The sequence below is a fragment of the Mobula birostris genome, chromosome 8 (genome assembly GCF_030028105.1).
Source record: "Mobula birostris isolate sMobBir1 chromosome 8, sMobBir1.hap1, whole genome shotgun sequence".
Classification (NCBI taxonomy): domain Eukaryota; kingdom Metazoa; phylum Chordata; class Chondrichthyes; order Myliobatiformes; family Myliobatidae; genus Mobula; species Mobula birostris.
Genome location: NC_092377.1, coordinates 32051966 through 32065569, shown reverse-complemented (window position 1 = coordinate 32065569; position 13604 = coordinate 32051966). Strand labels below are relative to the sequence as shown.

The 13604-nt window shown below is 39.1% G+C and overlaps 1 protein-coding gene across 3 annotated transcripts in view; it reads left to right on the top strand.

Annotated features, from left to right (window-relative positions):
- Positions 1-13604, top strand: part of LOC140201218 (tetratricopeptide repeat protein 7A-like) — a 260896-nt gene that overhangs the window by 168458 nt on the left and 78834 nt on the right. For all 3 annotated transcript variants that reach the window (XM_072264960.1, XM_072264961.1, XM_072264962.1), the window contains one exon: positions 9211-9324. In XM_072264960.1, coding sequence (XP_072121061.1) covers positions 9211-9324 — 114 coding nt within the window. The remainder of the gene's footprint in view (positions 1-9210; positions 9325-13604) is intronic.

Here is a 13604-nt window from a genome sequence, read left to right as displayed (position 1 = left end):
CACTTATCTGTGTATCATCGACAAACTTGGCTACAAAGCCTTAAATTCTGTCATCTAAATCATTGACATATAATGTAAAAAAAAGTGCTAACATTGACCCCCTGTGCAACTCCACCAGTTACTGGCAGCCAACCAGAAGAGGCCCCCTTTATTCCCACTATTTGCATCCTGATAATCAGTCAATCTTCATACATGTTTGTATTGTTCCTGTAATGCCGTGGAATCTTAACTTGCTAAGCAGAACTCGTGTGGCACCTTGTCAAATGCCCTCTGAAAATTCAAATAAGCAACATCCACTGACTCTACTTTGGCTATCATTTGTCTGTTATTACCCTGAAACCAAATGCTTGATAATGGAGTCCAATATCTTCCCAACACTTCTGCCCCGACACTCAAATCTTTTTGCATACTGCTAACATCTTCCACATTGAAGACTGACGCAAAATACTTACTAAGTTAGTCCGCCATTTCTTTGTTCTCCCATTACTACCTCTCCGGGGTAATTTTCCAGCTGTCCGATATCCACTCTCATCTCACGTTTACTCTCTGTATTTGAAAAAACTTGCAGTATCCTCTTTTATGTTATTGGCTCGCTTCTCTTCATGTTAAATCTTTTTTGTCCTTATGGCTCTTTTAGTTGCTTTGTCTTGTTTTTGTTTAAAAGCTTCCCAATCCTCTAACTTCCACTAATTTCTGCTGCATTATAAGCCCTCTCTTTTCCTTTTATGTTGTCTTTTACTTCCCTTCTCAGTCATGGTTGCCTCATCCTCCTTTTAGAATACTTCTTCATCTTTGGGAACACTCTCTCCTTGCACCTACTGAATTTTCTCAGAAACTTCAGCCTAGATCTTGGAATGTTTAAGTCCATAACTTCCTGCAAATTGCAACACGTGTAGATAGAGTGGTAAAGAAACTATAGAGCATGCTTGCCTTTCTCAACTGCATTCATTATACCTTGTTTAATGCAAACATAAAAATCTAAGAGACTGCTTCCCTTCGAGTTATTTAAAAATAAATATATAACAATATAACCATATAACAATTACAGCACGGAAACAGGCCATCTCGGCCCTTCTAGTCCGTGCCGAACTCTTACTCTCACCTAGTCTCACCGACCTGCACTCAGCCCACAACCCTCCATTCCTTTCCTGTCCATATATCTATCCAATTTAACTTTAAATGACAACATCGAACCTGCTTCAACCACTTCTGCTGGAAGCTCGTTCCACACAGCTACCACTCTCTGAGTAAAGAAGTTCCCCCTCATGTTACCCCTAAACTTTTGCCCTTTAACTCTCAACTCATGTCCTCTTGTTTGAATCTCCCCCACTCTCAATGGAAAAAGCCTATCCACGTCAACTCTATCTATCGCCCTCATAATTTTAAATACCTCTATCAAGTCCCCTCTCAACCTTCTACGTTCCAAAGAATAAAGACCCAACTTGTTCAACCTTTCTCTGTAACTTAGGAGATGAAACCCAGGCAACATTCTTGTAAATCTCCTCTCTACTCTCTCAATTTTGTTGACATCTTTCCTATAATTTGGTGACCAGAACTGTACACCACACTCCAAATTTGGCCTTACCAATGCCTTATACAATTTCAACATTACATTCCAACTCCTATACTCAATGCTCTGATTTATAAAGGCCAGCATACCAAAAGCTTTCTTCACCACCCTAGCCACATGAGATTCCACCTTCAGGGAACTATGCACCATTATTCCTAGATCCCTCTGTTTTACTGCATTCTTCAGTGCCCTACCATTTACCATGTATGTCCTATTTTGATTAGTCCTACCAAAATGTAGCACCTCACATTTATCAGCGTTAAACTCCATCTGCCATCTTTCAGCCCACTCTTCTAAGTGGTCTAAGTCTCTTTGCAAGCTTTGAAAACCTACTTCATTATCCACAGCTCCACCTATCTCAGTATCATCTGTATACTTACTAATCCAATATATCACCCCATCATCCAGATCATTAATATATATGACAAACAACATTGGACTCAGTACAGATCCCTGAGGCACACCACTAAACATCATCCTCCAGTCTGACAAACAGTTATCCACCACTACTCTCTGGCGTCTCCCATCCAGCCACTGCTGAATCCATTGTTCAATGGTTCAATTTTGAAAGAAACAGAAAACTGAACTGACAACTCAGATGGAAGAGGTTTGCATATATAGGATAGTACCTGGATGGACAGACAAAAGGTGTTATCCTTATATGAGGTCTTTAAAAGAAGCTATCAAAGGCATTTGAATCAAAAATGGAAGTGATATCTAAGTTAAGGATTAACAGCTTTTGATCACTCTCATTCTTGGAGGAGCCATACCAATAAATGTAACCTGCAGTTTCACTGGTTTCTTCTCCCACTTCATTAAGCCATAATTATCCTAACTTCTACTTACAGGAAAGAGAAAAAGACAAAGAAAAACAGGGCAATGAAAAAAATCTTTGAAGTAGAAAAGTAGATTTGAAGATGATAGACAATATGAAGACGATTGCAGAAAGTGTGGGGAAAGGAGAGATTGTATACTCCAATTTACCACAGAATATACAAGATGCGCAGAATTCCTGTATTGCCTCGTTTAAATACAACTAATGGCATTGTTGCATTTGTAATACTTGATATTCTTCTACTTCTCCACCAGGTGACACTAATTACTCTCACAGTAAAGTTTATACGAATGCCTTATTCTTCATCTTGATGTTGCACTATTTATAATAGCTGGAAGACAAACCCACCTATTTTTTCTGTCTCAGCCCAGTATGTCAATAGGGGATACTGGGAAAGAAGACGTGGATGACTCCTGTGCCTTCCTAAAACCCGGGAACCCTGATGTCAAATCTTGACTGCATAGCTCTCAGTAAACATGAGAAATAGGATCAGTAACCCATATGCCCCGTCAATCTGACTCTGCTATTCAGTGAGATTATGGTTAATCTGATCCTGGCCTCAGTCTAATTTCCTGCCAGTTTCTTGGTATGCTTGACTCCCCTGCAGACAAATCTCTAGGATATATTCATCAGTTCAGCTCCTCGCAGTTCTCCAATATAGAAAGTTGTTAAGATTCTCTAGTCATAATCAATTCCTCCTCATCTCTGCCTTAAACGAGTTACTCCTGTATTCCTAGTTCAATTTTTGACCATATTTTTCTTTTGTTTAGCATTTGTGATAATACATAAACCTTATCCCCACCTCTCTTCTTGGTCTTAGTCACCCAATTATCCAGACACACAGACTCTTTTAAGTTGTGCAGTAAAATTTTTTGGGTATTAAATGCTTTTCTGTAAAATCTTCAGGAATGACATTTCCTTACTCTACCTGCCGTGGATGTGTACAGTGTCTAGGATCCTCTGGTTTAGGACTTGTTTTTGCATCCTCAGGATCCTCTTTCCTGTAATTCTTACTTAAAACCCGTTCATGTTCCAGAATAGACTTGATGGATTGAATGGCCTAATGCTACTCTTTTGTCTTATGGTTTTATACAAGAGGAGGCACTAGTAAAATCAAACTCCTGTTTGATCTGGAACTGCAGCAAAATGGTTGAATAAATTAGATTTTTGTGTGGAGAGAAACTGGCAGAAGACTATAACTTCCCCTCCCCCACCCCCACCAATAACACAGATAATTGTAGTACACATTTCTACTGCAGTTTATGTTCACGGTATTGCATGAACGCCAGCTTTGTGCTACCGTATTTGGTCTGAGTCTATTGCTTCTGTATGACTATAACGCTGCACAACACAATGGATGGTGTCCTGGGAGAAGACAGGACTTTGTCTTCAGAAGGACTGTGCAGAGCTCACTTCTATCAAAGCTGCAGTAGACAGTTAGGCCTGCTGCAGATAGACTGGTGAGGGCAGCGTCAGGTAAGCTTACCCCTTGTCGTGTTCACTTCCTGCTACCGACTCTGGCTGCCATCTTCTTCAAGATTCAGTGAGTGGACATTTAGCTTAGCTGGTGGTAACCTAAACGACCCTTGCTGATGGATGTTGAAGTTTTCCATTCTGAGTGCTTTCTGTGCTCTTGTTACTTTTGGTGCCTTTTCTAAGTATTGTTCAAGAAAGAGGAGAGTGTCCAGATCAGGGGTTACCAATGTGGGGTTCACAGAGTCCTTGCTTAATAGTAATGGTTCCATGGCATAAAGAAGGTTAGGAACCTCTCGTCGAGATGGTGGTGGGCTGATTCAACAGCGGAGGAAGAAGGCTGGTAACCAAGAGTGGTTTCATGGCCCATGTTTGACCTAATGCCATTCGAAGTGGAGTCAAACATTGAGAACTCACTAGTTTGCTCCCTCCTGCCTGCAGATTAACGTACGAACACCACGGGGAGTTCTGACCATCTTGTGGTACAATATATACCTAGTTTCTGTGATTGAGCGGTCTGGCATGATGATTGTTGTATGATCCTGTGATTATGAATGTGTTTGCTATTGCTTAACTAAACTATAGAATAGCTGTCCCTGTTTAGACACTTATTCCCAGACGGTTGGGAGGAATAATGTCTTTGAGTTGAAGTATGATGTCTCTGTGGAGTTTACATGTGCTACCAGCGACTGTATGAGTTTCCTCTGGATGCTTCAGTTCTTTTCACATTCCAGCGCACTGAGTTACTCCTAGTGTGTACTGTAGGTGAGTCGTAGAAGCTGTGAGAGTTGCTGAAGTGTCGGATCAATGGAGGTGATTGGCTCTTGGTGACACAGACTGATTGGGTTGAAGGACTATTTTCCATGCTATACCGTTCCATGATTCCAATTGTTAGTTCAGATCTAGAGTTGTGTGTGTTCTGGAACTTGCTACACCAACACCTCACCAATGCGCTGCAAGCTCTTTCTGTTTTTTAGACTCGCAAGCAACTCACTATAAAGCAAACTCAGGTTTTGGCTGCCGAAAGTCACCAGAAGGCCCTTTGTTAGATCATTTTCCTGTAATTGATGCTTATTTACATATGCTTGTTGTTTGTTAAGAAAATGCATGTTTTCACTGGTCACAAAGCTCCTATAAAGTATTGGTTCTACTTATAAATTAAACAAGAGCCTCCTGTAAGTCACAGTTATTAGCAGAGTAAAATACACAAAAATGCTTGAAAAGCATACTCTGGCATTACTACAATGGCAGCACCAGTATTTTCCACATTGGTAGCTTTGTTTAAGCCTCATAATTTTTTAAGAAGCTCATTCTATAAGATCGGTGGTAATCCAGGAGAGGAAAGGAAAGAACAATGCCCAAACACATTCCAGCACTGAGAAAAGTTATTCTATTTATATTTCCCACCTTTTGTATGTCAACTGTAATGATCAATTCCATACGTTTCCAAACATGGCCAATTTATTAAGTTCAGTGGTTCTGCGCTCATTTATTGTGAATAGATGGGCTGTTCACAGACCCCTGGAGCAGTCTGAATTCCATGTCACTGCAGGAATATTTGTTTGTTTAGAATATTAAAAATAAGAGCTGTTCTTTGCAGCTAATCATTTAAAAGAGGAAATAAAAAAAGAATGTTGTTTTCTATATTTTAGATACTAATTACCTATCACAAATTCAGACATTTTCTTGGAATTTTCACTTCATATATATTTTTCTGCTTTTCATATACTTGGCATCAAACACTGTTCTCTGTTAGATGGTGGAGGCTAGAAAATATATTGGAGGAACTAACTTTCAGGGTTTGGATTTATTATCACATGTATAAGTACATCAAAACATACACTGAAATGGGTTGTTTGTGTTAACAACCAACACAACCTAGGATGTGTTGGGGCAGCTCACAAATGTCACCACACATTCTAGCGCCAATATATGTAGTATGCCCACAATGCTCAACTGAACATTTCCTTTATTGGCTGCCTGTTCAACCATCGCTGTAGACGGAAATTAATTTTGAGACATCCTAAGCAATTTGGGTAAAACCCACTGAACCTTTCTTACTTTGCTGAATTCCTCCAATCTTTTCATTTAAAAGCTTTAGTTGTTTTTTATTCATCTTTTGTGTGTGTATATCTGTGGAATTCCAAGGCATTGTACTCCATACTCTTGTAGCCCTTATGCAAGTATGTCAGCCCTTCATTTGCTGTTAACAAGTTTGGTCTAAATTCTGAGATTTGTTATTTTTCTGAAAAACAAAATGTCATCACTGGATGCCAAGTCAATTCCTTTCATCTTGACAGTCTGCTCCCTATCTTTGATAACAGATATAGTCTGAATTTTATCAATATTTTGTTATAGCTCTGCTAGCTTTCTTATTGGAGTTTGCCTGTTCCTGCTCTCTTTATGAAAGTTTGCTGTTCGTACCACCTTCCATTAATCCTGTGTAGCCTCAAAGCTGGTAAATTTTGGAAGTCTACAACTAATACATTTCTAATGATCTTGCCTTGGGTGAAAACAGTTGGGTTTGGAAGGTTGCTTCAACGATTATCACCAAGGATTATATTAATCCTTGTCAGTTTCTTTTTTTTCCCACAAATCTCCTTGTTTCCCAGTCCTTTTCCTGTGTATTCTGTTCCATTACCCATTCATTGCCTCTTATTTTTAAAGAATAATATAATTTATACAACATCATTAATTTGTGAATATAATTTTAAAAAAGGATCACCTTTTCAGCAATGTTACACTTGTGTTTTGGTATATCTCTCTATTTATTTCCCTAAATACTTAGCTATCAGTTTTTGAATTCTATGGGAGGGTATTTTTGGTGGCGATCCCTTATCTTTTAATTTTTTCATCTATGTTGAAGCACTAGAAATACTCTTAAGTCATTAAGATTGCATCTTTAACTGGACATGAAATGAGGTTAATGACAATTCAGGCATGGCTTCAGGTTTCTTTCTGTCCAACTTTGAGAAAGTCATTTTCTGCTCAGCTCAGCTAAGAGTGGTAGCAAATGACATCTATCTGCATTGCACAAGCAATACTGAAAATGCTAAAGACAAATCTGTGCATTATACTCTGCCTGAGCCATCTAATCACCTGAGCAAAAATTCATGGATATCTTCTCGCCCTATCCCCTTGTTCAAGGCAAATTCAAAATCCAAAGATGTTTCTGGTATGATCTGTGCATGAACTTTCCTTTTGTCCCAGAATACTAAGAAAATAAATCTCGGGTTATGTTATGGTGATATAAATGTACTTCGATAAGAAATATACTTTGAACTATGGTCCCAAGAGTTTGGAATTTATTATATTAACAACGCTCTGTTGTTCATAATTATTATATCTTTCAAACCTTTGCTGTACCAGCTGTTCAAAGGTGTTATGTGTAACACCCTTGATGAAATAATTGCAACAAGTTCCTCCTTTATTCAGTAAAATGATTTGTATCATGCATCTATGTACACTATTGTTGCTTTAGTCTGCCAGGGTGAATGTGTTCAAAATTTCAAGCAACATTCAAAAATGTGAAAAAAATGTTGCAAGATACCCTGTTATGTCTAAGGGTCTATTTCGCATGCCTATGATGGACAATGGGGAAGGGAAAAGAGGAAATATTCCTTCCGCTGACTTTGAAGCTGAATAATTCTGAGTTAATGGCTTTATTTAATGTTGTCAGCAATTTATGTGCAAAGTATGAGGGTGGTGTTATCTGTGTTTGTGCCACTCTGCCTACAATAGATACAAATCTAAACTACGAAGAATACATATAAATGCCTGCTGACATTATTTTATGTGTAATTTGCTGAAGGTTAGATTGAACAGTAGAAATGTCTTTCAGATTCCTGAACTTCACTTTTTAGATGTGGTAGATATATTCGGACATCTTAAATATGTATAACTGCTTGTCAAGGAAAATATGCATGTCACAATCTGTAATGTACGAGGAAACTGCTTGAGCAATCTTTAGTCTTGTTAGTTTGTGTACAAATTAGGTTGGGCACACCAAATCATGGAAGGTTCAAATGTTAGCTCTCATTTCAAAACTAGCTGGAACATCCTGTGGATATTTAAGAACAAGGTTGGCACTTTTTTGCTGTGTTAGTCAGAGCTTAAGCACTTGGTTGCTTCTCAATGTGGACAGGTGGCTGAGGGATCGGCTTTGGCTCCGTATTGAAAATGATCTATGCTCTAGAGATTGCATTCTACTGAGTTGGAGCCAATTCTACTCGATTGCAGCCAATTCAGCAATCCTTCACTTGACAGCTGGAGGCAATAGGCATTGCTCCAGCTGGCTTCAGATTCTCGATTTGCCCACCAGAGACAAATGGGTCAACCACAGGTAAAGAAGCAAGTTCCAGACAACCCATTAACTGATTCTCTACCATCAATTAAAAATAATCTGCTATATTTCACTTGTAGCAACTTGTAATATGCTATTAAGCTCTAGTTAAATTGTTTATAAATGTGCATATAAAGTAATCACTAATTAATGAATTATTAGTTCCTCAAGGTTTTTGTAGCTGGGGGGGAGGGGGGAGAGGTATTGGGGATAAGCTTCCACTACCAATTAAATGCTCCCAATGGCATGCGTCTCAGATAGCCTCTGACAACCGAGTCTGGGTCCTGGCCTTCACGTGTGGTTTAGCTACTAAGCCTGGTGGAGCCGTTTCTGCTGACGGGAGACAGGACAAAGGCAGGTGCTGGCACCTTAAAACCAGTCACTTTGGGCAGTTGGAACTTGTCAGCCGTGGTTGGCAGCTCATCCAGGAGAATGAAACTGATCTCCAATCGTTGTGGCTATACCCAATCATGGCAAAATCTTCGGGAGTAAACCTGAGGAAATATTTGGAGCTGGAGTCTCTAAGGCAGCCCTATGTTGATTTCAACATTGACTGGCAACTCCTGCGACATCACTGGTGCCAAACCATATTAGTCTCTGCAGTTCCTTTGGGTTCATCAGCTGCATGGGGGGAGGTGGGGGGGGAGTCCTGTTACATGGGCAACAGCTTGCTCTCCATATCACACTGTCCTGACTGCATATCACACAGGCAACTAGGACGCAACATCCATGGTCAACCTTTGTCAAAGGAGGGCCTGCAATAAACTATCTTTGAAAAATAGTTGTTGAGTTACAATGGGATATAGTCTTTAATTGGTACTCTGTTATCGTTTCTGTAACACACTGCGTAGTCATCTCCATTAGTAAACTAGGTTCCTGTGTCTGAAAATTATGCATTGCAAATGGTCCTATTTTGTGAAAAATAAATAACTTATAAAATATATACCACACAAGATAGGGCATTTTATTTTATATTTTCTTCTTTTGCAGTTTATTTTTCACTAAAGTCAGACTTGAGGCAGTACACAAGGGACCCGATGAAGCTCTCGAAACCTGCAAACATATGTTAAATGTGTGGCAGACAACATACAGTTCTCATTGCAGGTAGGCTCTGCTGCAAATACTTCATGGCAAATGCAGTGCATTGGTACACTTTGAAGCAAAATCAATTTTAATAACTTTATGGGATCATTAAGTGAAAGATGTGTAGTGGATTGTGAATATGTTGTAATAGTATATCAATCAGCTGTTTTCCTTATCTAAGACAAAATCCCTCAGTGGCCAGCATCCAAGGAGATGCAACAAATTAATATTTCAGGTCAGTGACCTTTTGAAAGATTAGCATTGTGTGATATTTCTGTATGCAAATTTGTGCAGTTGGCCAGAAAAATAATAATGGTACTGCATTCCATGTACTTTAGAATTTTAACCACACTGTGCTCCTTGTTTGCAAGTTAGAAACTTTGCATTTTTTTTCAATGATTTGCAGCAAAGAGACAAGATATGTTGTGATTATGAATTTCATCTGGAAACTCTGATTGATTACTGCAGTCACAGAAAAGGTTACTGCACAAAATAAGAATGATGGGATGGGTAATTGGCTAACTAAAGGAAAGTAGTCATGATAAATGGGTCCTTTTTGGATTGGCAATTAGTGACTAATCAAGAACTGATATTGGGCCTCAGCTATTTACAATAAATGTTAATGACTTGGGTAAAGGGAACAAGTGTACTGTTGCCAGATTTACAGATGATACAAAGATGGGCTTGCAGGTTCTGAGGAGAACACAAATGGGTACAGAAAGTTATAGAAAGCAACAGACGCAAAACGCTGGAGGAACTCAGCAGGCTTGGCAGCATCAATGGAAAAGAATAAACAGTCACTGTTTCGGGCCGAGACCAACACAGAATGCTGAAGGAACTCAGCAGGCTAGGTAGCATCTGTGGAAAAGAGTAAACTGTCGATGCTTCAGGCCAAGACATCAGGATTCCTGAAGTTGTCCATAGATGCCGCCTGGCCTGCCGAGTTCCTCTAGCATTTTGTGTGTGTTGCTTTGGATTCCAAGCATCTGCAGATTTTCTTGTGTTTGTGACAGAAAGATGTAGTTAGGTTAAGTGAGTGAACAAGAATTTGGCAGATGGAGTACAACATGGAAACGTGAGGTATACCATGGGGGTGCATGGTAGCTTAGTTAGTGTAACAGCTTACAGCACTAGGTGTAAGATCGGGGTTCAGTTCCCCCCACTGTCTGTAAGGAGTTTGTACATTTTCCCTGAGACCTCGTGAGTTTCCCCTGGGTGCTCCGGTTTCTCCCTGCATTCCAAAAAAACATGAGTTAAGGTTAGTAAGTTGTGGGTATGCTATGTTGGCACTGGAGACTTGGCAACACTTGCGGGCTGTTCCCAGCAGATATTTGGACTGTTTGGTCATTGTCACAAGCAATGCATTTCACTGTATGTTTCAATGTACATGTGACAAAGAAAGCTGATATTTAATCTTTAAAATCTTTAAACCATTTTAGAACAGAATGAGAAAGCAAATTGAGCAATACTACACACACAAAATGCTAGAGGAAGTCAACAGGCCAGGCAGCAGCTATGGAAGTGAATTGTCAACGTATTGGGCTGAGACCCTTCTTCAGTCCTGATGAAGAATTACAGCCCAACACTTTGACTGTTTACTTATTTCCTTAGATGCTGCTTGACCTGCTGAGTTCCTCCAGCATTTTGTGTGTTGCTTTGGATTTCCCACATCTGCAGAATCGCTTGTGTTGAGTGACACTACAAATGTTGCTGTGCAGCAGCCTTGTGGGGGATTCATGTGCATGAAACATAAGGGGTCATCTTATTGAAAGGCGGAAGTTACAAAGTGTTTGAAGGATGGGTGCTAAGAGGATGTTTACCTTTGTGAAGTTATCAAAAACAAGGGCATAGTTTCAGACTTGGAGATGACCACTTTAAGAAAGTCTAATGGGGAGAGAGCAGGGAAGTGGTTTTGCAGCTAAAATTGAATCAGACATGGTCTCATTGAATTGAGGGGCTACCTGCTTTCTGCCCGTTTCACATTTCAATAATAACAAAAATACCCTAGAAGGAAATATATTTTTGACATTGTCCTGCATTTATGGTCTGTACATAGATTTTTGAATGAAAAATGGTAATAATTATCAAGATGTCCAGCTTTATTTTTACTAAACGCCATTATACAATGTGTTTATTATATTTGAACTAGTTGGAGTACTCTGGTTACCTGTGTTACCTAGAAATGAAAAACAATGACATCTTCATTTGCTGCAGAATATACAGTATAGTTATATAATGAATATAAAAGGGCATGAATGTGAAATAATAAAGCTATATTCTCACTAGATGATTAAAAGAACATGCAACCCATAGAAAGTTTTCTTCTCTTCCCCATATTTTGCAGATGCACATGAGTAGTGTAATATGTGCTACCAGAGAAATATTTTTTTCCCATACAAATCAATAGTGCCTCAATTGTTAAATTAAGTGGTCTAATCTTGTTTATTGGATCTTTCCAAATCGTAATGGAGATGGAATTTCAAAATGTATGCTTTATGTAACATTTAAATAAGTTTCAATGCTCTGTTTGTAAAGCAATAACATTGCTTTGTAAGTAGAGCATTGAACCTCATTGCTTTACAAACGCAGCATCGAAACTTAAAGATCAAGATGAGTTTATATTTTCCCAGCCGGACTGAACAGATGCTGCCTGTTTGTCGACCTCTTGATTTTGGGACTGACAAAAAAGTTCTACTAATGTTAGCATTTTGTTCCACTTGGTCTTACCATATAACTGCTTGTATGCCATTGGTTTCTAATAATAATTTTTGACAGTTGTTGTAAACAGAGAGATATGTAAAACTCCAATCTCAGAAACTCTTTTGCCTTCGATAGGATTCAGTAAGGCAGATAGGTGTCATCATTTTTTTTTAGATTATGAAGACACGTAGTCCTCTTTTATTGTCATTTAGTAATGCATGCATTAAGAAATGATACATTATTTCCTCCGGTGTGATATCACAAAACACAGGACAGACCAAGACTGAAAAAACTGACAAAACCACATAATTATAACATATAGTTACAAACAGTGTAACAATACCATAACTTGATGAAGAGGTCCATGAGCACAGTAAAGTTCAAAGTTTCTGAAATGTCCCACATCTCACGCAGAGCGGAGAAGGAAGAAAAACTCTCCCTGCCATGCCGACCACAATCCGACTCTGAGTCATCCGAAAATTTCGAGCTCTGATCAGCTCTCTGACACCCGAGTATTGAGCGCCATCTCTGTCTGAACGATTCGACCTCCTTCTCGGTCGCCAAAAGCAGGCAAGGCTGGGGATTTTGAGGCCTACCCTCCGAAAGATTCCCGTCCACACAGTAACGACAGCAGCGAACGGGCGTTTCAGAAATTTCTCCAGATATTCCTCTGTGCTTTCACATCCATTTTCCATCAAATCAGAATTGTCCACGGCCCTTATTTAACAGATATGATATCATTTTTCACCGGAGGGCTGCGCACACGCAGGCGTGCCTCCATCTTCTCCTCCCGCTAATTTTAATGTAATTGAAGAACCATTCAACAAAATACTGTTGTGGCAAAGCTAACACCATCCCTCCAGAAGCAACTTTTGGATTTCCACCTGAAGAAAGAATGGTGAATATTTGCAGCAACAAGGTTCACATTCCGGGAACCAAACTGTACACAACAATGTTAGAAAGCATGCAGTAATTTTGTAATCATATGGTACCATACAAAGTGCAGTATTTAAACCAAAAAATTTTAAGTGAGTTGTTATTAGACAATTAATCAGTGCTTGCTACTTCCAGATAGAAATGTCGGAAATTGCAACACATATTTCTTCTACGAAGGGCACTAATGATGAATGTTTCTAAAATTATTTTTAACGTCCACATCAGTTTCTAATTAGCACCAGTCATGTTGATTTGTGTGGTGGTTAGACAATGCTCAGAGTGAACAGTTTTTAAATAGTGTCAGTTGCACATGTTTGTGTTCAAAAAGCAGTGATTTTTGCCACTGATAGTTGGCAAGAAGTAAGCACTAAGACAACTTAGAATTGTTTTGCTCATTGCGGTTACAAGTATCCAGGCTTGGAGATGCAAGAAATGGCTGGGAATGAAAATGAAGTATTTTCACAGCTTCAACAGCTTAGGAACTACGAAGAATTTGAAGGTATCAACAACCATCTTGAATGTTACAATGAAAATGAAGATTTGGAGGAAGCAGTCGTCAAAAGCATTGTATGAAAGTAGACCATTATGTGCACTGTCTCTGTGCTAATTTTGTTCATTTACAGTTAATGAAAAGAACAAAGCAGTGTGTTGGTTGTCCATTGTAT